Genomic DNA, 24239 nt, shown 5'->3' on the forward strand with positions numbered 1-24239 from the left:
TGTGGGGATGTTTTTCAGTGGCAGGGAGACTAGTCAGGATCGAGGGAAAGATGAACAGAGCCAAGTTCAGAGAGATCCTCGATGAAAACCTGCTCCAGAGCGTTCAGGACCTCAGACTGGGTCAAAGGTTCACCTTCCAACAGGACAACGACCCTAAGTACACAGCAAAGACAACGCAGGAGTGGCTTCGGGACAAGTCTCTGAATGTCCTTGAGTGGCCCAGCCAGAGGCCAGACTTGAACCCGATCAAACATCTCTGCAGAGACCTGAAAATAGCTGTGCAGCAACGCTCCCCATCCAAGCTGACAGAGCTTGAGAGGATCAGCAGAAAAGAATGGGAGAAACTTCCCAAATACAGGTGTGCCAAGCTTGTAGCGTCATAATCAAGAAGATTCGATGCTGTTATCGCTGCCAAAGGTGCTTCAACAAAGTACTGAGTAAAGGGTCTGAATACTTATGTAAATGTAATATTTCTGTTTTTAAGTTAATAAATTAGCAAACATTTCTAATAACTTGTTTTTGCTTTGTCATTATAGGATATTGTGTGTAGATTGAGGGAATACTTTTTTTAAATTTTGTTTTTAGATTAAGGCTGTAATCTAACAAAATATGGAAAAAGTTAAGGGGTCTGAATACTTTCCGAAGGTGCTGTATTTACTGGAATTCTCCACTCTGCCTCTAAGGTGTCTACTTGTACAGGTGCTTAGACATAATTATCTCTGTTACATTATATTTTTACATTTTGAAGATGCTCTTACCCATGGAAACTTACAGTAGTGAGTGCATACATTCTCATAATTATTCATACTGGTCCCCCGTGGGAATCAAATCCAAAACCCTGGCGTTGCAAGCGCCATGCTCTACTAACTGAACCGCTCTTTCTCTGTTTTCTTTCTCTGCTGTCGCTGTCTGTCTGTCAGTGAGGGTCCCAGTGAGTATGTGGAGGGGTTAACATGGCACCAGGTGCATCACCAGGCTGTGCTGAATCACAGGTGAGTGAGTACGTGTGGGTACTGACTGTACACACCTGCTGAACCTGCACCGTACTGCACTGTACTCTTTATACTATTAATAACTTTTCATTACTTCATCAACCAACCATAGCCTGGTCCCAGATCTGTTTGTGCAATCGTGCCACTCCTTTTCATCCCAAACATGACAAGAAGTGGCATGATGGCACAAACAGACTGGTACCCCAAGCAAGTCTTAGCCTTCAACATTTTATTATTATCTCCGTGCCAGTCTGTTTCTGCAAAAAGTAAACCTGCTCCCCGTGTTTTTCAGATTACAGAGTAAGCAAGCCAAGCTTATGGAACCAGTGTAAGTGGCAGCACATGCAGACGACAGCATTACAATAGAACTTTATTCTATTGTTTGAATTCTAGATTATATTATAAACCGAGTGGTTCGAGCCCTGAATGCTGATTGGCTGAAAGCCACTGGTATAACAATTTAATTTAATTTTTACTGTTCTAAATACGTTGGTAATCAGTTTATAAAAGCAATAAGGCTCCTCGTGGTTTGTGATGTATGGTAAATATACCACGACTAAGGGCTGTTTCCAGGCACTACGCGTTGCATCGCGCTAAAGAACAGCCCTTAGCCGTGGTATATTGGCCATATACCACACCCCCTTGTGCCTTATTGCTTAATTACTGTATACCATTATGGTAAATACTATGTAGTACATACTTGCTTTATAACGTACTTCATAATGTCTTTTCATGAGAGTTCTACCACTATTGGATGTTTATCTTGATGATTATGTTAAGTGACTTTGGGTGTTTCAAATCAAATCAAATTTTATTGGTCACATACTGTGTTTAGCAGATGTTATTGCGGGTGTAGGGAAATGCTTGTGCTTCTAGTTCCGACAGTGCAGCAATATTTAACAAGTATTATCTAACAATTTCACAACATATACGCAATACACACAAATCTAAGTAAAGGAATTAAGAATACATAAACATATGGACGAGCAATGTCAGAGCAGCATAGATACAGTAGAATAGTATAGAATACAGTATATACATATGAGATGAGTAATGCAAGATATGTAAACATTATTAAAGTGACATTATTAAAGTGACTAGGGTTCCATTTATTAAAGTGGCCAATGATTTATTCTAATTAAAAACAAATTCTGAAGGCAAACACCATGCTCTACCAACTGAGCCACACGGGACCATCCTGGTCTTATCCATTTACATGGATAAGACCAGGATTACTCAACTATGGACTGGAATACTCCACTCTGCCTCTAAGATGTCTACTTAGACACCGTCTTCTGCTTAAACAGAATTATCTCTGTTTTATTACATTTGTTGTCATTTAGCAGACACTCTTATCCAGAGCAACTTACAGTAGTGAGCTCATACTCATCAAGGGTACACTAGCTTTCTTACATGCTAATATTGTTATCATTCCGCCCGCTCTAGGGCTTAAACAATTTAAGCTACAAACACGAAACCCACTTTTAAATGTGCAGACGCCCAAACTTAGATTGCTTTAGAAAAATATTTGTGATTGCATTTATACTTTTTGTACTACAACAATATCTAACCCTCAAACTACCAACTTTTATTGCATACCTGGATTACGAACAGTGGTCATTTTTACCCCAAGAAGAAACTATTGGAAAAATCAACAATCAAAGCAAAATATCTACTTATTTCTCATCAAAATATCATTAGACTTGTAAATAATGTTCTCTGAAATAAAAATGATCAAAATGTGCAGCTTTTGCCAAACTACCATCCACATAAGTACTAAAAAGCTAATTTACTATAATTTGATCAGCCCCACCCATCTCTTTAAGGATTCACATGTTAGACCAGAGTGAATAAGGTAGAGTAGTAAACAACTAAAGATTTCAAGACGAAGTGGTGAACATAGTAGCAAAAAGTAGTAGTAAAATACACTATCTATTACTGTGGCTATATCCTAATTTGACTTTCGTGCAGGTCATGTTGTTCTTCACATTACCGTCTCTGGTAAACACACTATCTCAAATAAAATAAAAAGTTTATTTGTCACATGCACAGGATACAGAAGGTGTAAATGGTACAGTGAAATTGATACTTGCAGAGTGGAGTCATTTGTTTAGATATATAGATGGCCAGACAGCTAGCTAGCTAGCTAAACAATGAACCATAATAACAACTCATACCACCGTGCATGAATCTGCAGGTAGCTAAAGCTAAACAAATCAGTTTAGTGTTAGCTAGCTAGTTAACAGTCTATAACTTGCAATGCAAATAGCTTTCTGAGATACAAATAATATTACTGCACAGATCATACACGTAACGTTAGCTAGCAAGCCAGCCAGCTAACGTTAGCTAGCTAACAGTATGCTTAAACTTGCAATGAAAACAACTTTCTGACAAAATTTGAAATGTATAATATCTGAAAATGTTAACCGTGTACATGGATAAATGAGTGCAGTAGCAATACTTTTTCTGTTTTCATGACATCTTAAAAAAAACTGGTAGAAAGGATTATCCACACATACTGAGCAGCTGATGTTGTAGACAGAAGCATGCTACATGGCAGACCAATCCGAACTCATCCCTCGGCATGTCGAGCCCACCCATTATCTTAGCCAATCATGGCTAGCAGGAGGTTCCTGTATTTTTCAGTGGCTCAACCAACTAGGCTCGTAATTGAACTATTTTATTTGTATTTACAGATGGAAAAGACGTTTGTTGTTAAGGCACGTGAAAGTTCACATATTCCAGAAGGCATTCTGACAGAAAATGCTTCTACTGTGACGTGCAACATATGCCTAGCTTTTTGAAACGGGTCACATATGTACATGTAAGTTTGGTTTGGTTATTGATTGAAGTAATATGTGCTGTACATGTAGGTAGTCGGTGAAAAGCAGAGACTCCAGATAGCCATTTAATTAAGTGTTCAGCAGTCTCATGGCTTTGGGGAGAAGCTGTTCAGGAGCCTTTTGGTCCCAGACTTGGCACTCCGGTACCGCTTGCCGTGCGGTAGCACAGAGAACAGACTGTGACTTGCGTGGATGGAGTCTTTGGCAATTTTTAGGTCCTTCTTCTGACACCACCTGGTATAGAGGTCCTGGATGGCAGGGAGCTTGGCCCCAGTGACGTACTGGGCTGTACTCACTACCCTCTGTAGCGCCATGCGGTCAGATGCCGAGCAGTTGCCATTCTAAGCAGTGATGCAGCCAGTAGTCAGGGGGCCCATGCCAAATCTCGTCAGCCTCCTGAGGGGGAAGAGGCGTTGTTGTGCCCTATTCACGACTGTGTTGTTGTGTTTGGACCATGATAGGTCCTTAGTGATGTGAACACCGAGGAACTTGAAGCTCTCGACCGTCTCCACTACAGCCCCATCAATGTGAATGGGGGTGTGCTCGGCTCTCCATTCCTGTGGTCCACGATCAGCTCCTTTGTCTTGCTGACGTTGAGAGAGAGAGAGAGAGGTTGTTGTCCTGGCACCACACAGCCAGGTCTCGCATCGTCGTCGTAGGCTTACCACCGTCGTGTCGTCAGCAAACTTAATGATGGTGTTGGAGTTGTGTGCAGCCACGCAGGTGTGGGTTAACCTGTTGGGGGTAGGGGGCAGTATTGACACGGCCGGATAAAAAACGTACCCGATTTAATCTGGTTACTACTCCTGCCCAGTAACTAGAATATGCATATAATTATTGGCTTTGGATAGAAAACACCCTAAAGTTTCTAAAACTGTTTGAATGGTGTCTGTGAGTATAACAGAACTCATATGGCAGGCAAAAACCTGAGAAGATTCCTTACAGGAAGTGCCCTCTCTGACAAGATCTTGTTCTTCTTGTCTCTGTTTATTGAAGACTGAGGATCTTTGCTGTAACGTGACACTTCCTACGGCTCCCATAGGCTCTCAGAGCCCGGGAAAAAGCTGAATGATATCGAGGCAGCCCCAGGCTGAAACACATTTACGCTTTTGGCAAGTGGCCGATCAGAGGACAATGGGCTTAGGCGCGTACACGAGTCGACCCTGTGCTTTATTTTCTTTCCTCTTTTTACCTAAACGCAGATTCCCAGTCGGAATATTATTGCTTTTTTATGAGAAAAAATTGATTTTAAACAGCGTTTGACATGCTTCGAAGTACGGTAATGGAATATTTAGAAATGTTTTGTCACGAAATGCGCCGTGCTCGTCACCCTTCTTTACCCTTTCGGATAGTGTCTTGAACGCACGAACAAAACGCCGCTATTTGGATATAACTATGGATTATTTGGAACCAAACCAACATTTGTTGTTTAAGTAGAAGTCCTGGGAGTGCATTCTGACAAAGAACAGCAAAGGTAATCCAATTTTTCTTATAGTAAATCTGAGTTTGGTGAGTACCAAACTTGGTGGGTGTCAAAATAGCTAGCCTGTGATGGCCAGGCTATCTACTCAGAATATTGCAAAATGTGCTTTCACCGAAAAGCTATTTTAAAATCGGACACCGCGATTGCATAAAGGAGTTCTGTATCTATAATTCTTAAAATAATTGTTGTGTTTTGTGAACGTTTATCATGAGTAATTTTAGTAAATTCACCGGAAGTGTTCGGTGGGAATGCTAGTCACATGCTAGTCACATGCTAATGTAAAAAGCTGGTTTTTGATATAAATATGAACTTGATTGAACAAAACATGCATGTATTGTATAACAATGTCCTAGGAGTGTCATCTGATGAAGATCATCAAAGGTTAGTGCTGCATTTAGCTGTGGTTTTGGTTTTTGTGACATTATATGCTAGCTTGAAAAATGGGTGTCTGATTATTTCTGGCTGGGTACTCTGCTGACATAATCTAATGTTTTGCTTTCGTTGTAAAGCCTTTTTGAAATCGGACAGTGTGGTTAGATTAACGAGTCTTGTCTTTAAAATGGTGTAAAATAGTCATATGTTTGAGAAATTGAAGTAATAGCATTTCTAAGGTATTTGAATATCGCGCCACGGGATTCCACTGGCTGTTGACTAGGGTGGGACGCAAACGTCCCACCTAGCCCAGAGAGGTTAAAGCATTTCATGGCTACAGATGCGAGTGCTACGGGCGATAGTCATTTAGATAGGTGTTCTTGGGCACAGGGACTATGGTGGTCTGCTTGAAATGTAGATGTTACAGACTGGATCAGGGAGAGGTTGAAAATGTCAGTGAAGACACTTGCTAGCTGGTCAGCTCATGGTCTGAGTACGAGTCCTGGTTATTCGTCTGACCCTGCGAGCTTGTGAATGTTAACCTGTTTAAAGGTCTTACATCGGCTACGTAGAGTGTGATCACACAGTCGTCCGGAATATCTGGTGCTCTCATGCATGGTTCGGTGTTGCTACAAACACCAAACGTTGAAATTTGCAGACTGACTCAAATTAGATTACATAAACACAGCTTTGTCCTACCATTCATATACATTTAGTTGGTAAAAATGTATTATTTTCCCTCGACTCCAACCCTATTCGATGCATTGGGTGGAGCTATGTTTACATAAGGGTGATAAAAAAAAAATTAAATCACAAAAGCTCTGAGGAAGGCCTTGAGGCCGATATGTGAAGCTTATTAAAGAGCAGTGATACTATCAAGAGCAGTGATATTATCAAGAGCAGTGATACTATCAAGAACAGTGATACTATCAAGAACAATGATACTATCAAGAGCAGTGATACTATCAAGAACAGTGATACTATCAAGAACAGTGATACTATCAAGAACAGTGATACTATCAAGAGCAGTGATACTATCAAGAGCAGTGATACTATCAAGAGCAGTGATACTATCAAGAGCAGTGATACTATCAAGAGCAGTGTGCAGGTTTTATTTTTTCTCATATTTTTCATCTGTTACCATGGCACTTAATGAACTAATGAAACATTTATCTTTGGTTATTAAACCTGCAGACAAGGGGGGTGCTGTGGTCGTTTTAGACTATGAAAAATACAAAGCAGAGATTCAGAGACAACTCAGTAATGAACGTTTCTATAGAAAACTGAGTGTTGATCCCACACAGGTGTTCCAAAGGGATATATTCTCTAATCTGGACCTATTAAATAACCTTATCTCAAAACCATAATATAAATACATTTGCTGCAAATGTGCCACACGTCCATGCTTGTACATTTTGCCAAAATTACACATCTAAAACACCAACAAGCTAATTATCCAGGCAGACCAGTGGTGGCAGGAATAGGCTCAATGCTAGAGCCGTTGTCGAACTTTGTAGACACTTTTATTAAAACTAATGTGCAAGCATTGCAAGACTATAGACTTCATAAACAAAATGTTACCAATAACGGGTTTAGCAGAAGACTGTATTTTGGTCACATTAGATGTGCAGAGTCTATATACCAGCATTCCCCAGAGAGGGGGCTGGCAGCCCTTGCTCACTATTTAAGAGACAGAGATACTAACGAATATCCACCAACAACTTTTATTCTAGAGCTGGCTGAATATGTTTTGACGTATAACTATTTCAGGTCTGATAATGAATTCTATCTCCAAACGAATGGAACATCGATGGGCTCCACATTCGCTCCGAGCTATGTTAACCTTTATGTGGGTCTTTTTGAAGAACGTTTTGTTAATAATGAAAACGAACATCTATTTTTGAATAAAGTGTTATCGATATATTGACGACATGTTTTGAATATGGGGAGGAACGGGAAAGGAGCTGATTTTATGGCATTTCTCAATAACATTGACCCCAATCTCAAATTCACTATTGAATGTGACACTAAACGTGTTCATTACCTCGAAATGTGGATTGATAAATCAAATGGAACCCTGTTTACAACTCTGTAAAGAAAAGAAACGGACAGAAATACTCTATTACAGGGGGACAGCTTCCATCCTGAGCCATTAAAAATAGGACTTCCAAGAAGCCAGTTTTTCAGACTGCGCCGTATATGCCACTCCACAGAGGATTATCTAGAAAAAGCAGCGGAGATGCGCACTAGGTTTCTAAGAAGAGGCTATTCTCCACAATGTGTGGATGAAGCTCTTAATTTGTCATTGGGGAAAACACGAGACGAACTGCTACAAAAAAAGACCGATTAGAGCTAAAGAACACTGAAATGTTCACAAACACATATACTTTGAACTCGTGAAAAGTGGGAGATGCTGTCAAGAAACACTGGCATGTTTTATCATCGGACCCAGTTTTGCCAGCTGAATTTCAGAATCCACCACCTATTGTATATAGGAGGGGTCGCAATTTACGTGATAAATTGGTCCATGCCAACTGCCAGCCAGAAAAGAAAATCAGCCAGGCTCTTTTACGCCCTCTTCCAAATGGTAGCTATAAATGCAGAGGTTGCGCACAGTGCAACAATGTGATGAAGTGTGAATGTTTCTGCCACCCTCATACAGGAAAACGGTTCCAAATAAATGACATTATTATGTGCTCCACCACCCATGTTATCTACATTATTAAATGTCCATGTGGGCTGTGCTATGGAGGTAAAACCTCTCGTTCTCTCAAACAGATAATCAGTAAACATAAAAATTCAATTTGGAGAAACGACAGGGATTATCCAGTCGCAGTACATTTTAATGACCTAAAACATGACATTTCTACCTTTGTGATTTTGTGGCATAGAGAAAGTTAAGATATCAGACGGGAAGTGATATAAATAATACTCTGAGCAAAAGAGAATGTTTTGGGTTTTTCACCCTCATTGAGATGTACCCAATGATTTATGAAAACTTGCTTGGATCATGTCCTCATTGCGGTTTTACAGACGTGTTTACCGTAAATTCCAGACTATAAGCCGCAACTTTTTCCCCAGGCTTTGAACCCCGCGGCTTAAACAATGACGCGGCTAATATATGGATTTTTCCCGCTTTCAATTATTTTTTCTCCAAAAAAACATATTCTGTGACGTGCTCATTTTTTTTGGTGGCATGAAGCTTTCATTAGACCAATGAAATTGCCGAACGGGTTAAGGTCAAACAACTTTTTTGTTTACTGTTTAGATTAAATCGAGCACCTCAAACTTCCCATCATTCTGATTACGTAGTCATTTTGTCACCCTCATCATGGCAAAGACACGGAGAAATGCATATGATGCAGCTTTCAAGTTGAAGGTGATTGATCTTGCTGTTGGAAAAGGAAATAGAGCTGCTACACGGGAGCTTGGTCTTTATCTAGACCATGGGTGTCAAATTTGGCCCGCGGGGTAATTATATTTGGCCCACGAGACAATACCAAATTACTACTAGAGCCGGCCCGCCGGTATTATACAGCGCATTCACCGCTAATACTACGAATCCCATAATGCTCTGCTGTTGTTTTCGCGCGCCAATCAGGACAGGACCCAAAAACGCCCTCTCCTCTGTGACAGTAGTCATAGCAACATAGACGCTACAACTGTCAGCGCGCTATCCCTTCCCAAAAATGGCGAAAAGAAAGGCAGAAAACAGCTTTCTGGACAAGTGGGAGGCAGAATATCTGTTTACATATGTAAAAGACAAACCTGTTTGTCTTGTTTGTGGAGTCAACGTGGCTGTAAGTAAGGAGTGCAACATTAGACGACACTATGAAACAAGGATTTCTTCAGCTCAGAGCCTGAGCCCAGACATTGATGAACTAGCATCCAAGAAGAGATGCCAGGTATCTGGCTTGGGCACATCAGATTAGATCAGTGTGCAATAATTAACGTTTTCTTTGTGCACTTTTTCTTGCTACAAGGCATGGGCTTGAATGGTTGATTGATTTATTATCATTTTATTTGTAAAATTATTAGCCAGTGGAAAAAGTTTATTTTGGTATTTAAATCAGAAGGCTGCAAATAGAAAAGAGGCATACGATTTTTATTTACATTTTATTTATTTAATAAATGAATGCCATTGATGTGTTTTTTCATTTGAAATTCGATTTTGCATGTCTCCAATATTAAATTATATATTGTATGGTAATAAGCGATGCTTGTTCCATATTCAATGTTAAAGCAAAACTTGTTTGGGTCCATATTAAAAGGTTCATTTGTTCAATGTTGGCCTGCGACTTTGTTCAGGTTTTACATTTTGGCCCACTGGGTATTTGAGTTTGACACCCCTGATCTAGACGTTCCGCTAGCGGAACACCTGCTCCAATATCCAATGATGGGCGTGGCGCGAATTACAAATTCCTCAAAAATACAAAAATGTCCATTTTTCAAACATATGACTATTTCACAGCATTTTAAAGACAAGACTCACCTTTATCTAACCACACTGTCCGATTTCAAAAAGGCTTTACAGCGAAAGCAAAACATTAGATTATGTCAGCAGAGTACCCAGCCAGAAATAATCAGACACCCATTTTTCAAGCTAGCATATAATGTCACAAAAAAACAAAACCACAGCTAAATGCAGCACTAACCTTTGATGATCTTCATCAGATGACAACCCTAGGACATTATGTTATACAATACATGCATGTTTTGTTCAATCAAGTTCATATTTATATCAAAAACCAGCTTTTTACATTAGCATGTGACGTTCAGAACTAGCATACCCCCCGCAAACGTCCGGTGAATTTACTAAATTACTCACGATAAACGTTCACAAAAAACATAACAATTATTTTAAGAATTATAGATACAGAACTCCTTTGTGCAATCGAGGTGTCCGATTTTAAAATAGCTTTTCGGTGAAAGCACATTTTGCAATATTCTGAGTAGATAGCCCAGCCATCACGGCTAGCTATTTAGACACCCACCAAGTTTAGCCCTCACCAAACTCCGATTTACTATTACAAAAGTTTGATTACCTTTGGTGTTCTTCGTCAGAATGCACTCCCAGGACTGCTACTTCAATAACAAATGTTGGTTTGGTCCAAAATAATCCATCGTTATATCCAAATAGCGGCGTTTTGTTCGTGCGTTCAAGACACTATCCGAAGTGTAAATAAGGGTCACGAGCATGGCGCATTTCGTGACAAAAGATTTCTAAATATTCCATTACCGTACTTCGAAGCATGTCAACCGCTGTTTAAAATCCATTTTTATGCCATTTTTCTCGTAAAAAAGCGATAATATTCCGACCGGGAATCTCCTTTTAGCTAAACTGAGGAAAGTAAACAAAGCATGAGGTCGACTCGGGCACGCGCCTGAGTCTCACAGTACTGTAACCAGCCACTACCCAAACGCGCTACTTTTTTTCAGCCAGAGCCTGCAAAGCCACGATTCAGCTTTTTGCCGCCTTCTGAGAGCCCATGGGAGCCGTAGGAAGTGTCACGTAACAGCAGAGATCCTCTGTAATGGATAGAGATAATCAAGAAGGGCAAGAAATTGTCAGACAGGGCACTTCCTGCATGGAATCTTCTCAGGTTTTGGCCTGCCAAATGAGTTCTGTTATACTCACAGACACCATTCAAACAGTTTTAGAAACTTTGGAGTGTTTTCTATCCAAAGCTAATAATTATATGCATATTCTAGTTTCTGGGCAGGAGTAATAATCAGATTAAATCGGGTACGTTTTTTATCCGGCTGTGAAAATACTGCCCCCTAGCCATAACAGGTTAATGAGTCGATGATAAGACGTTGGAAACAGCAGCGTGAGGAATTGACTCAGTGCAAAAAGACAACTAAAGCTTACTGCTAATTTTAGATTTTTTGTTACAAGCCGTGTTTTGTTAAAGCCTATTTATTTTTGTTACAAGCCGTGTTTCGTTAAAGCCTATTTATTTTTGTTACAAGCCGTGTTTCGTTAAAGCCTGTGTAAAGTTCATTTGTTTCAATGTACCGGTAGGCACCTGCGGCTTATAGACATGTGCGGCTTATTTATGTTCAAAATAATAATTTTAAAAAAATTCAGTGGGTGCGGCTTATATTCAGGTGCGCTTAATAGTCCGGAAATTACGGTAATATTTTACATTTACATTTAAGTCATTTAGCAGACGCTCTTATCCAGAGCGACTTACAAATTGGTGCATTCACCTTATGATATCCAGTGGAACAACCACTTTACAATAGTGCATCTAAATCTTTTAAGGGGGGGGGAGGGGTAGAAGGATTACTTTATCCTATCCTAGGTATTCCTTAAAGAGGTGGGGTTTCAGGTGTCTCCGGAAGGTGGTGATTGACTCCGCTGTCCTGGCGTCGTGAGGGAGCTTGTTCCACCATTGGGGTGCCAGAGCAGCGAACAGTTTTGACTGGGCTGAGCGGGAACTGTGCTTCCTCAGAGGTAGGGGGGCCAGCAGGCCAGAGGTGGATGAACGCAGTGCCCTTGTTTGGGTGTAGGGCCTGATCAGAGCCTGAAGGTATGGAGGTGCCGTTCCCTTCACAGCTCCGTAGGCAATCACCATGGTCTTGTAGCGGATGCGAGCTTCAACTGGAAGCCAGTGGAGAGAGCGGAGGAGCGGGGTGACGTGAGAGAACTTGGGAAGGTTGAACACCAGACGGGCTGCGGCGTTCTGGATGAGTTGTAGGGGTTTAATGGCACAGGCAGGGAGCCCAGCCAACAGCGAGTTGCAGTAATCTAGACGGGAGATGACAAGTGCCTGGGTTAGGACCTGCGCCGCTTCCTGTGTGAGGCAGGGTCGTACTCTGCGAATGTTGTAGAGCATGAACCTACAGGATCGGGTCACCGCCTTGATGTTAGTGGAGAACGACAGGGTGTTGTCCAGGATCACGCCAAGGTTCTTAGCACTCTGGGAGGAGGACACAAGGGAGTTGTTAACCGTGATGGCGAGATCATGGAACGGGCAGTCCTTCCCCGGGAGGAAGAGCAGCTCCGTCTTGCTGAGGTTCAGCTTGAGGTGGTGATCCGTCATCCACACTGATATGTCTGACAGACATGCAGAGATGCGATTCGCCGCCTGGTTATCAGAAGGGGGAAAGGAGAAGATTAATTGTGTGTCGTCTGCATAGCAATGATAGGAGAGACCATGTGAGGATATGACAGAGCCAAGTGACTTGGTGTATAGCGAGAATAGGAGAGGGCCTAGAACAGAGCCCTGGGGGACACCAGTGGTGAGAGCGCATGGTGCGGAGACAGATTCTTGCCACGCCACCTGGTAGGAGCGACCTGTCAGGTAGGACGCAATCCAAGCGTGGGCCGCGCCGGAGATGCCCAACTCGGAGAGGGTGGAGAGGAGGATCTGATGGTTCACAGTATCAAAGGCAGCAGATAGGTCTAGAAAGATGAGAGCAGAGGAGAGAGAGTTAGCTTTAGCAGTGCGGAGAGCCTCCGTGACACAGAGAAGAGCAGTCTCAGTTGAATGCCCAGTCTTGAAACCTGACTGATTAGGATCAAGAAGGTCATTCTGAGAGAGATAGCAGGAGAGCTGGCCAAGGAGGGCACGTTCAAGAGTTTTGGAGAGAAAAGAAAGAAGGGATATTGGTCTGTAGTTGTTGACATCGGAGGGATCGAGTGTAGGTTTTTTCAGAAGGGGTGCAACTCTCGCTCTCTTGAAGACAGAAGGGACGTAGCCAGCGGCTAACATCTTTCATGTACACAATTGATACTATCAAGAGCAGTGTGCGGGTTCCTTCTTTTTGCTCATTTCATTCAACCGTTACCATGGACCTGCAAAAAAAGATAGCTCAGATGTGCAAGAGCCTTTTGAATTTAACTTCTGCATAAATTAACATAGGTTTGAATAACAACCATGTGAATACAGTGGTAGATTTTCAAAATGGTCCTGCTCCTTGGCCATTTAAGCTACAAGACCAACTTTAAAAACATCCAGGCTATCCTGAAGTCAAATTCGTTGAAACCTTTTATAAACTTTAAACAATGTTAATTTGCATAAATTATCATATAATTTCATGGATTCAATGCCAAACATAAGAACACAGTGGTAGACACTTTTTAATGCTACTGCTACCATTCCAGCTACATAACAACGTTATAAATGTGCATAACTTAGTATTTAATAACCACCGTCAATAACTGTACCTCTTGAACTGTGACGCTGGACACCAAAACAACATTCACATGTTCAGGCTATCCTATCCTATCAACCAACAAATCAATCAATTAATGTTTTCATTTACCTACTTTTTCAACTATAACCAGTCACTAGAATTTCTACTGCAGTTACTACCACTACTATAACTTACTGCAAAACCATAAATACTTTAAAACAGGTTAGTAAGCACACACAGTTTCTTCAGGAAACGTAATTTCCAAATTATTATTACTGTTGTTTTTGCTATTATTATTATTATTATTATTATTATTATTTATTATTAATATTATTACTATTCAGGAGGACTGACGTGCTGACTGTAACCCCATGGCTGGCTCCTATAGTCTGGGAGGGGACCTTTGACCCCCTGGTCATAGACGAGGCCTTCAGGTCCCACAACCTCACCATCGCTACCACTGTGTTTGCTGTAGGGAAGTAAGTCATTGATTCCATGTGTAGAAACCTGTTGCCAAGGCAATGTTTACATCACTTCCTATGTGTGTATGTATCACCTACAAGAAATGTCAAGACTGCTGCCACTAACACAAGCATGCACCTATTCACATACATTCACCTCACACCTATCCACATGCATTCAACTCACACCTATCCACATGCATTCACCTCACACCTATCCACATGCATTCACCTCACACCTATCCACATGCATTCACCTCACACCTATCCACATGCATTCACCTCACACCTATCCACATGCATTCAACTCACACCTATCCACATGCATTCACCTCGCACCTATCCACATGCATTCACCTCGCACCTATCCACATGCATTCACCTCGCACCTATCCACATGCATTCACCTCGCACCTATCCACATGCATTCACCTCGCACCTATCCACATGCATTCACCTCGCACCTATCCACATGCATTCACCTCGCACCTATCCACATGCATTCACCTCGCACCAATCCACATGCATTCACCTCGCACCAATCCACATGCATTCACCTCGCACCAATCCACATGCATTCACCTCGCACCAATCCACATGCATTCACCTCGCACCTCGCACCAAACCCTAACCCGGACGACACTGAGCCAATTGTGCGCCGCCCTATGGGACTCCCAATCACGGCCAGTTGTGATACAGCCTGGAATTGAACCAGGGTCTGTAGTAACGCCTCTAGCACTGAGATGCAGTGCCTTTGACGCACAGTCTGGTGCGAGCGATCCCAGCCCCTTGCAAGTGCCGTGCTAGATCGGGCATCCAGCCTGGAAGGAGGATGCCTGCGCAGCGCATCCGGCCACCGGTGCGCCTCCTAGGCCCAGGCTACCCTACGCCTGCTCTACGCACGGCAACCATCAGGCCTCTGCACAGCCCAGTTCGCCCTGTGCCAGCACTCCACCCGTGCAGGGCTGCTATTACTATCCAGCCAGGACGGGTTGTGCAGGAGGTGGGCTCCAGACCTCCAGTGCTTACCCATGGCCCGGTGTATCCAGTTCCTGCTCCTCGTACTGGCCCTGAGGTGCGTGTCTCTAGGCTGGTGCCTCTAAAGCCAGCACCACGCACCAGGCCTCCAGTGCGTCAGCCCAGTCTAGTACGTCCTGTTCCCGCTCCTCGCACTAGCCTTGGGGTGTGTGTCACCAGTCTGGTACCTCCACTACCAGCCCCACGCACCAGGCCTCCAGTGCGTCAGCCCAGTCCAGCTCGTCCTGTTCCTGCTCCTCGCACTAGCCCTGTGGTGCGTGTCCTTAGTCTGGCGCGTCCTAAGCCAGCCCCACGCATCAGGCCTTCAGTGCGCAGTCCCCGTCCAGAGCTTCCGACGACAGTGCCCCGCCCAGAGCTTCCGGTGACAGTGCCCCGCCCAGAGCTTCCGGCAACAGTGCCCCGCCCAGAGCTTCCGGCGACAGTGCCCCGCCCAGAGCTTCCGGCGACAGTGCCCCGCCCAGAGCTTCCGGCGACAGTGCCCCGCCCAGAGGGTCCGGCGACAGTGCCCCGCCCAGAGGGTCCGGCGACAGTGCCCCGCCCAGAGGGTCCGGCGACAGTGCCCCGCCCAGAGGGTCCGGCGACAGTGCCCCGTGAAGAGAGTCCGGCGACAGTGCCCCGTCCAGAGCGTCCGGCGACAGTGCCCCGCCCAGAGCGTCCGGCGACAGTGCCCCGCCCAGAGCGTCCGGCGACAGTGCCCCGCCCAGAGCGTCCGGCGACAGTGCCCCGCCCAGAGCGTCCTGCGACAGTGCCCCGCCCAGAGCGTCCGGCGACAGTGCCCCGCCCAGAGCGTCCGGCGACAGTGCCCCATAGAGAGACGGCCCACAGTCCGGAGCCAGCAGAGACGGCCCACAGTCCGGAGCCGAGAGAGACGGCCCACAGTCCGGAGCCGATAGAGACGGCCCACAGTCCGGAGCCGAGAGAGACGGCCCACAGTCCGGAGCCGAGAGAGACGGCCCACAGTCCGGAGCCGAGAGAGTCGCCCTACAGTCCGGAATCGGCGCAGCCAGCGACGCGCTTCAGCCCGAGGTCTACAGCGACGCGCTTCAGCCCGAGGTATTCAGCGGGGGTGGACAGGTTAGGTGGGGGACTAAGGCCAGAGCCTGAGCCACCTCCACAGTAGGAGGATTGGGGAGGGGGGGTGTAGCACGGGAACCGTCGGTGACGGTAGCCACCCTCCCTTCCTTCCTTCCCTCCCTTTAGTTTGGGTTTATTTTTGTGTTTTGTGTCGGTGCATCCGGGGTCTGCACCTTTTGGGGGGGGGGGGGGGGGGGTACTGTCACGTCCTGACCAGTATAAGGGGTTATTTGTTATTGTAGTTTTATTGTAGTACTGTGTGTTCGTTCGTTTTCTTGTTTTGTTGTTTCGTGTCTCAATAAAAGTTAATATGTGCACTCAACCCGCTGCACCTTGGTCCACTACATACGACGACCGTTACAGACCGATGCGCCACTCGGGAGTCATCAAGGCAAAGGATGGCTACTTTGAAGAATCTCAAATATAAAATATGTTTAACTCTTTTTTGGTTACTACATGATTACATATGTGTTATTTCATAGTTTGGATGTCTTCATTATTATTCTACAATGTTGAAAACATTAAAAATAAAGAAAAACCATTGAATGAGTAGGTGTGTCCAAACCTTTGACTGGTTCTGTATATGTTTTTCATCTCTATTCTTCCTTACAGATACACTCGTTTTCTCCGTGACTTCTTAGAGTCAGCTGAGAAGCACTTCATGGTGAGAATCCAGAACTATCTATCAAATCGATTGACTGTTATTGTATAAAGAAGGTTCTGGGATGATGAGGGAATAATAATAATGATAATAATTCAAATAAATGCCGTTTAGCATTCTGGACCCATATTTATAAAGAGTACTGTAGGAGTGATTATTTAGGATTAAATTAAATGTAATTATATTTAAAATTAATTAAATGTAACTCAATTTGTTACAAATTCCATCAAATTCAAATAGTTTTGAATGAAATGTAATTCCATGTGATTCCAGGTGGGGCTGGATGTGCACTACTATGTGTTCACCGACCTGCCCGGCGATGTGCCTAGCAACATTACTCTTGGTGTCGGCAGGCTGCTCAGCATCGTGAAGGTGATGAAGTTCGACCGCTGGCAGGAGATATCCCTCCGCCGCATGGAGCTCATCCAGGTCACACTTTATTCATATTATTATTACATTATGAGTTATTTAGTTTATTATTAATAATAACTATTCATATTATTATGAGTTTATTAGTAGCAGCAGCAGTAGAAGTAGCAGTAGTAGTTCCCTATAGATGATCTACAGATGACCCAACTATCAACAAAATATCAACTGTTGATAATAGGCAACAGCTTTGTAGAGTTACAGTTAAGAGGATATGCCTACTAGTGCATACTAGTTAATTTAAATGTTGTTGACAGTAGATTGTATGGACTGTGTATTTATCATTTTAACCCTGCCTGCAAACAAAATTTACATCTGAGGACAATCAACTTTGATTGATTGATTTGATTGATTGATTGAAGTTCTACTGAACGTCCACCAACCATCTATTTGTGAGCAGACTGCCATTGAGGATCACATCCACCGGGAGGCGCACTACATCTTCTGCCTGGATGTAGACATGAGGTTCCATGGCCGTGTGGGGTCCGAGGCGCTGGGGAGACTGGTGGCCGCCATCCACCCCTGGTAATGCTTACTTACTTATTAACTTACTTACTTTAAAGGGCCAGCATCCACCCCTGGTAATGCTTACTTAAAGGGCCAGTCAAAAATGGTACAACCAAAAATCTGTATTTTTTTATGTAAATGGTATGTTAAAGAAGGACACCTTTGTGATTTCACTTGTTTTTGATAAACGTACCCCAAACAACAAATCACTTCCTCATCCTCGTTGTGCAGTATGAGGGCCCTGAAAAAACATGAACAAAGACTTCAAAAACATCCAAATATATCATTTTAGAAACGTCAAAGCTCTCAGAATATTGATGCAGGTCTTTAGATGTTGTTCACATGAAATTGTGTCATTACGAACTTTATCCGCAACGTTATATTCCATTTTGTCGATCACACCTCTCCATCCATTCTACAGGTAAATGCCAAAATAAAGGAAACATTTGAGTAAATGAGGGATACAAAGTGTATTGAAAGCAGGTGTTTCCACACAGGAAGTTCCAAACACTTGTAGACTCTGTGCCTAGGCGCCTTGTAGTTGTTCTGGCTTTTCGTGATGGCCTTATTAGGACAATATGTTGGTGTGTCCTTTATTTTGGCAGTTACCTGAAGCAGCAGGCTACACAGGCAATGGAACAGCTGGATAGAGGAAATGGCTTGAGTCGCACAAAAGGGAATGTAACGTTGTGGATAAAGTTTGGAATGACACAATGTCATGTGTACAACATCTAAGATCTGCATGACTACTTGGTACTGTCCATATGTAGCTTGTTTTTTGTTGCAGGTTCAGGAATGTCTGAATAATTGCAATATTTACTTGGAGCTAACCCTGCATATAGCACTGCTGGGGGATTTGAAAAGTCATAGTCATTCGATCAATAATATAATAATTCTCTTAGCAAAAAACAATTTACAATCTTCAAAAATTATGAGAGTATAAAAAAGGTTAAGAACTTTTGTGAAACGTCACAGCACAGTTGGAAAATATATACGGCAAATATAAAACTGGATGGTCTTCAGAGATAGATGGGAGGGGTTGAGGGTAGATGACGGATTGGACTAAAAGCAAACAAAAGATATCTAAAGGTAAAATATACTCTGTGTCATAGTCGTGTTTGTAGGTGGCAGGAGAAACCAACTTGGTTAAACTGGAGTATTTTAATTAACAAAAAAACTAACTCCAAAACCAAAGTACACAAATAACATGGGTAAAAATAACCCGTCGCACACCGATACAAAATACACGCGTACATAACTCAAACAATCACCGACAAGGACATGAGGGAAAACAGAGGGTTAAATACACAACATGTAACGAATGGTATTGGAACCAGGTGTGTAGGAAGACGAGACAAAACCAATGGAAAATGAAAAACTGATCAATGATGGCTAGAAGACTGGTGACATCGACCGCCGAGCACCGCCCGAACAAGGAGGGGCATCGACTTCGGCAGAAGTCGTGACAGTACCCCCCCCGACGCGCGGCTCCAGTAGCGCGATTCGGGGACGACCCGGAGGACGAGGTGCAGGGCGATCCGGATGGAGACGATGGAACTCTCGCAGCAGTAAAGGATCTAACACATCCTCCACCGGAACCCAGCATCTCTCCTCCGGACCGTACCCCTCCCAGTCCACAAGGTACTGAAGGCCCCTCGCCCGACGTCTCGAATCCAGGATGGATCGAACGGAGTACGCCAGGGCCCCCTCAATGTCCAGAGGGTGCGGAGGAACCTCCCGTATCTCAGCCTTCTAGAGCGGGCCAGCCACTCCAGGGCTCTCCTGGTGAGGCACGAGACGAGGGTGAAACTCTTCTCAAGGTCAGTTGGAACTGGGTGGACCGTGGCCAGATAAAGTTCTAATTGGAGTAGGAAACCCTGGCAGTTGGCAGCACTTCCGTCGTAACCCTGAGGCATGGCTAGACGGATGCCACCGGGTTCAGGTTGACAAGGGGCACTCCGGATAGACCCCGGTTGGGCTGGTGGAGATGAATTCCCTGTCTCTCCCAGCGGTCCATATTCTGGACAACGCGATCCATGGCGGCGCACAGATGGTGTAGCTTCTCCGCATTTTCCTGGATGTGCTCCTCTAGATGTGACGCTTGGCATTCAGGCCAAAGAGTTCAATCTTGATTTCATCAGACCAGAGAATCTTGTTTCTTATGGTCTGAGAGTCTTTAGGTGCCTTTTGGCAAACTCCAAGTGGGCTGTCATGTTCCTTTTACTGAGGAGTGACTTCCGTCTGGCCACTCTACCATGAAGGCCTAATTGGTGGAGTGCTGCAAAGACAGATATCCTTCTGGAAGGTTCTCCCATCTCCACAGAGGAACTCTGGAGCTCTGTTGGGTTCTTGGTCACCTCCCTGACCAAGGCCCTTCTCCCCCGATTACTCAGTTTGGCCAGGCAGCCAGCTCTAGGAAGAGTCTTGGTGGTTCTAACCTCTTCCATTTAAAAATGCTGGAGGCCACTGTGTTCTTGGGGACCTTCAATGCTCCAGATCTTTGCCTCGACACAATCCTATCTCGGAGCTCTATGGACATTTCCTTCGACCTCATAGCTTGGTTTTTACTCTGACATGCACTGTCAACTGTGGGACATAAATATAGACAGGTGTGTGCCTTTTCAAATCATGTCCAATCGATTGAATTCACCACAAGTGGACTCCCACAGAGTTGTAGAAACATCAAGGATGATCAATGGAAATAGGATGCACCTGAGCAAAATGTTGAGTCTCATATAGCAAAGGGTCTGAATACTTATGTAAATGTGGTATTTATGTTTTTATTTGTAATAAATTTGCAAACATTGCTAAAAAAAAACGGTTTTTGCTTTGTAATTGTGGGGTATTGTGTGTAGATTGGTGAGCATAGTTATTTGTATTCAATTTTAGAATAAGGCTGTAACGCAAGAAAATGTGGAAAAAGTCAAGGGGTCTGAATACTTTCCGAAAGCACTGTATATATTTACAAAAAAAATATGGAGGATTGGAAATTATATAGACAATTACATTGATGGAAACTACAAACTATCTGCAATTTCAAAGATGATCTACCCCCTCAAAAAATGAAAAAATACCTGCATGACTCAATTTCATGTGTACAACATCTAAAGACCTGCATCAATATAGTGAGAGCTTTGCCGGTTTTTGAGCCTTCGTTGATGTTTTATCAGTGCCCCCATACTGCATAACGAGGATGAGTAAGTGATTTGTTGTTTTAGGGTAAGTTTATCAAAAACAAGTGAAATCACAAAAATGTGCTTCTAAAAAATACCTTCTCAAAATATAAATTTCTGCCTAAATATTGTAGACATATCCAAAAGTAACTGTTTTTCATAAACAATAACTAGTAATTCGTGTAATTCTTCATAGTTCCAGGAAGGTCTGGAACTCACCGTTCTGGTAAACATAATTATAAATTGCTCACTTTTAAGGACACAAGCTCAAGTACATAGTTCAAAATTATTAAATATAAAAAAAATCATATGGTTTGTTTTCCATATTTAACAACAGTGGAAGATGACTGAAAGGCTTTATAAATATAGTAACAATCAAATTATAAATGACTTACTATAAGATTTCACCTTTCTTATAAACGGTAAAATGATTATGATTGTATTTAGTGACAGTACAATTTTGGCCCCATTTCATTTAACTGACGACAGATCATTTTCTACCAAGAGTCCTCTGAGTGACAAAGAGACACCATTTGAATGTGTGCAGACTCGTTAAAACTTAAGCTTTACTTACAAAGGGATTTGGTCCCTATGTGACCACGAGAAAGTGGTCGTGTTTCAATTCTACGAAATGATTTAGTATTTTTTCCATGTTAAAAGAGCTCTAAATCCAGCTGAGAATATCACAGTGAGATAAAACCGTATTTGCTGAATTCAGTAGACTGTCGGCCTTTAATATACCGTCTCCCAGGCTGGGCTCATCGCTCAGAGGCAGATGAAATCGATTCTTTGGATAGGCCAGAAACTGTGACATGGAGTATCAACAGGATTTTCCATCTGTTGCTACTCTACAGATAGTTTATCCATCTGTTGATAAGCAACTGCTTGCTAACGTTACGGTTAGGTTTAGAATAAGGCTAAGGGTTGAGGTGAGGCTAAGGGCTAAGTTCAGGGTTAGGGCTAGGGTTAGTAGATAGTTAGTTAGTTGAAATGTTACTGATAGTACATTCGTAGGTGCTCTACAGACTATCTAAATAAAGTTTTACCGTGACCTTAGTTAGGGTATGTTTCTGGTTAAATAAAATTGTCTTGCAGGTTCTACATGTACCCCCGGAGCCAGTACCCCTACGAGCGGCGGACTGTCTCCACAGCCTCTGTACCCCAGGACCAGGGAGACTTCTACTACCAGGCCAACATATTCGGAGGAGCGCTGGAGGATGTTCACAGGCTGACCAAGACGTGCAGGGAGCACCTGGAGGTAGGCACTCATGCACTCAGGCAAGCACTCACGCACTCAGGCAGGCAAACGCTCACTTACTTACTCACTCTCTCAACCCCCCCTTCCTCCCGCCACTCTTCCCCTTCCTCCCTCTACCTCCCCTCTTCTCACCCTCGCTCTTCCCCCTTCTCCCCACCCTCTCCCCTTATCTCCCCCCCTCTCTTCCCCACCCCCTCCCTTTAGGTAGATAAGTCTGTGGGTGTGGAGGCTGTGTGGCAGGAAGAGAGTCACCTGAACTGGTACCTGGTGAAGAATAAGCCCACCAAGCTGCTGTCACCTGAATACGTGTGGGACGACGCTAGAGGAGGGAAAGCCAAGGAGATTAAACTGGTCCGCTTCTCCTCTGTCATCAAGAACAAGGCAGCGGTCAGGGAGAACCCATGAGAGGAGAAGAGAATGTTGCTGGAATGGATAGCAGACGTTTTATGGGCTGCTGACCAATTCTGCTACTTTGTGTGTTTTTTTTTTAACACTGATCTTAAGTTTTACTTAATGTTTCCGTCATAATTTCCTATGACTGAAAAGATGTCTGGATGTCCTTTGGGTGGTGGACCATTCTTGATACACACAGGAAACAGTTGAGCGTGAAAAACCCAACAGAGTTGCAATTGTTCACACACTCAAACCGGTGCGGCTGGAACCTTCTACCATACCTCGTTCAAAGGCATACATAATCCATGTTTCAATTGTCTCAAGGCTTGAAAATCCTTCTTTAACCTATCTTCTCTCCTTCATCTACACTGATTTGTAGTGGATTTAACAAGTGACATCAATAAGGGATCCTAGCTTTCACCTGGATTCACCTGGTCAGTCTATGTCATGAAAAGAGCAGGTGTTCCTAATGTTTTGTTTAATCAGTGTATAGCTGGTTCTTCTTTGCATCGGCAGGACAGAAAGGTTGCGTTGGGGAAGCTTTGGGGAAGGGTTGTGTGTGTCTTTGTTAACAACAGCTGGTCTGCCATCTCTAATATTAAGGAAATCTCAAGGTTCTGCTCGCCTTAGTTAGAATACCTCATGATAAGCTGTAGACCGTACTATTAAACTCTCTTCCATCAATTTCTTTCGTAGCTGTCTTATTTACCACCACAAACTGATGCTGTGACACTAAGGCCGCACTCAATGAGCTGTAAAGGGCCGTAAGCAAACAAGAAAATTCTCATCCAGAGCGGCTGTTAGTGACCGGTGATTTTAATGCAAGGAAACTGAAATCTGTTTCACCTAATTTGTAGCTGCATGTGAAGGAATGTGTGTGTGGTGTCAATATGCGTCTGTGTTTGTGTTGGATTGTCATTGAGTGTCAGTATCTGGTTAGAGTCCAGTTAGTGTAAATCGAGCCTGTGCAAGAAAGTCGGTTAAAAAAATAACAATAAGGGGGTCGATGCAAATACAGTGAGGGGAAAAAAGTATTTGATCCCCTGCTGATTTTGTACGTTTGCCCACTGACAAAGAAATGATCAGTCTAAAATTTTAATGGTAGGTTTATTTGAACAGTGAGAGACAGAATAACAACAACAACATTCTGAAAAACACATGTCAAAAATGTTATAAATTGATTTGCATTTTAATGAGGGAAATAAGTATTTGACCCCTCTGCAAAACATGACTTAGTACTTGGTGGCAAAACCCTTGTTGGCAATCACAGAGGTCAGACGTTTCTTGTAGTTGGCAACCATGTTTGCACACATCTCAGGAGGGATTTTATCCCACTCCTCTTTGCAGATCTTCTCCAAGTCATTAAGGTTTCGAGGCTGACGTTTGGCAACTCGAACCTTCAGCTCCCTCCAC

General features: G+C 43.4%; 2 protein-coding genes across 3 annotated transcripts in view; both read left to right on the forward strand.

The window, feature by feature from the left end:
- The window catches only part of LOC106593431 (globoside alpha-1,3-N-acetylgalactosaminyltransferase 1), an 83632-nt gene that overhangs the window by 2177 nt on the left and 57216 nt on the right, over positions 1–24239 (forward strand). The window lies entirely within an intron of this gene.
- On the forward strand, positions 699–23510 carry LOC106593699 (globoside alpha-1,3-N-acetylgalactosaminyltransferase 1). 2 transcript variants are annotated; one of them, XM_082958299.1, is made up of 8 exons: positions 700–992; positions 1285–1320; positions 14180–14314; positions 17021–17072; positions 17343–17498; positions 17896–18020; positions 22271–22433; positions 22638–23510. In XM_082958299.1, the coding sequence occupies exons 2-8, from the start codon at positions 1310–1312 to the stop codon at positions 22836–22838; spliced, it is 843 nt and encodes a 280-aa protein (XP_082814425.1). In that variant the 5' UTR covers positions 700–992; positions 1285–1309; the 3' UTR covers positions 22839–23510. The 2 variants fall into 2 exon arrangements, with proteins under 2 accessions (XP_082814426.1, XP_082814425.1); XM_082958300.1 differs by lacking the exon at positions 14180–14314 and having other exon boundaries at positions 699–992.

This window comes from Salmo salar, chromosome 11, assembly GCF_965601325.2.
Source record: "Salmo salar chromosome 11, fSalSal1, whole genome shotgun sequence".
In the NCBI taxonomy this organism is placed as follows: Eukaryota; Metazoa; Chordata; class Actinopteri; order Salmoniformes; family Salmonidae; genus Salmo; species Salmo salar.

What these genes read in the sequence shown, in the direction of transcription:
- LOC106593699 (XM_082958299.1), top strand. An exon ending in CAGCTGAGAAGCACTTCATG is followed by an intron (nt 17,073 to 17,342) that starts GTGAGAATCCAG and finishes ATGTGATTCCAG; the next exon opens with GTGGGGCTGGATGTGCACTA. An exon ending in GTGGCCGCCATCCACCCCTG is followed by an intron (nt 18,021 to 22,270) that starts GTAATGCTTACT and finishes ATTGTCTTGCAG; the next exon opens with GTTCTACATGTACCCCCGGA.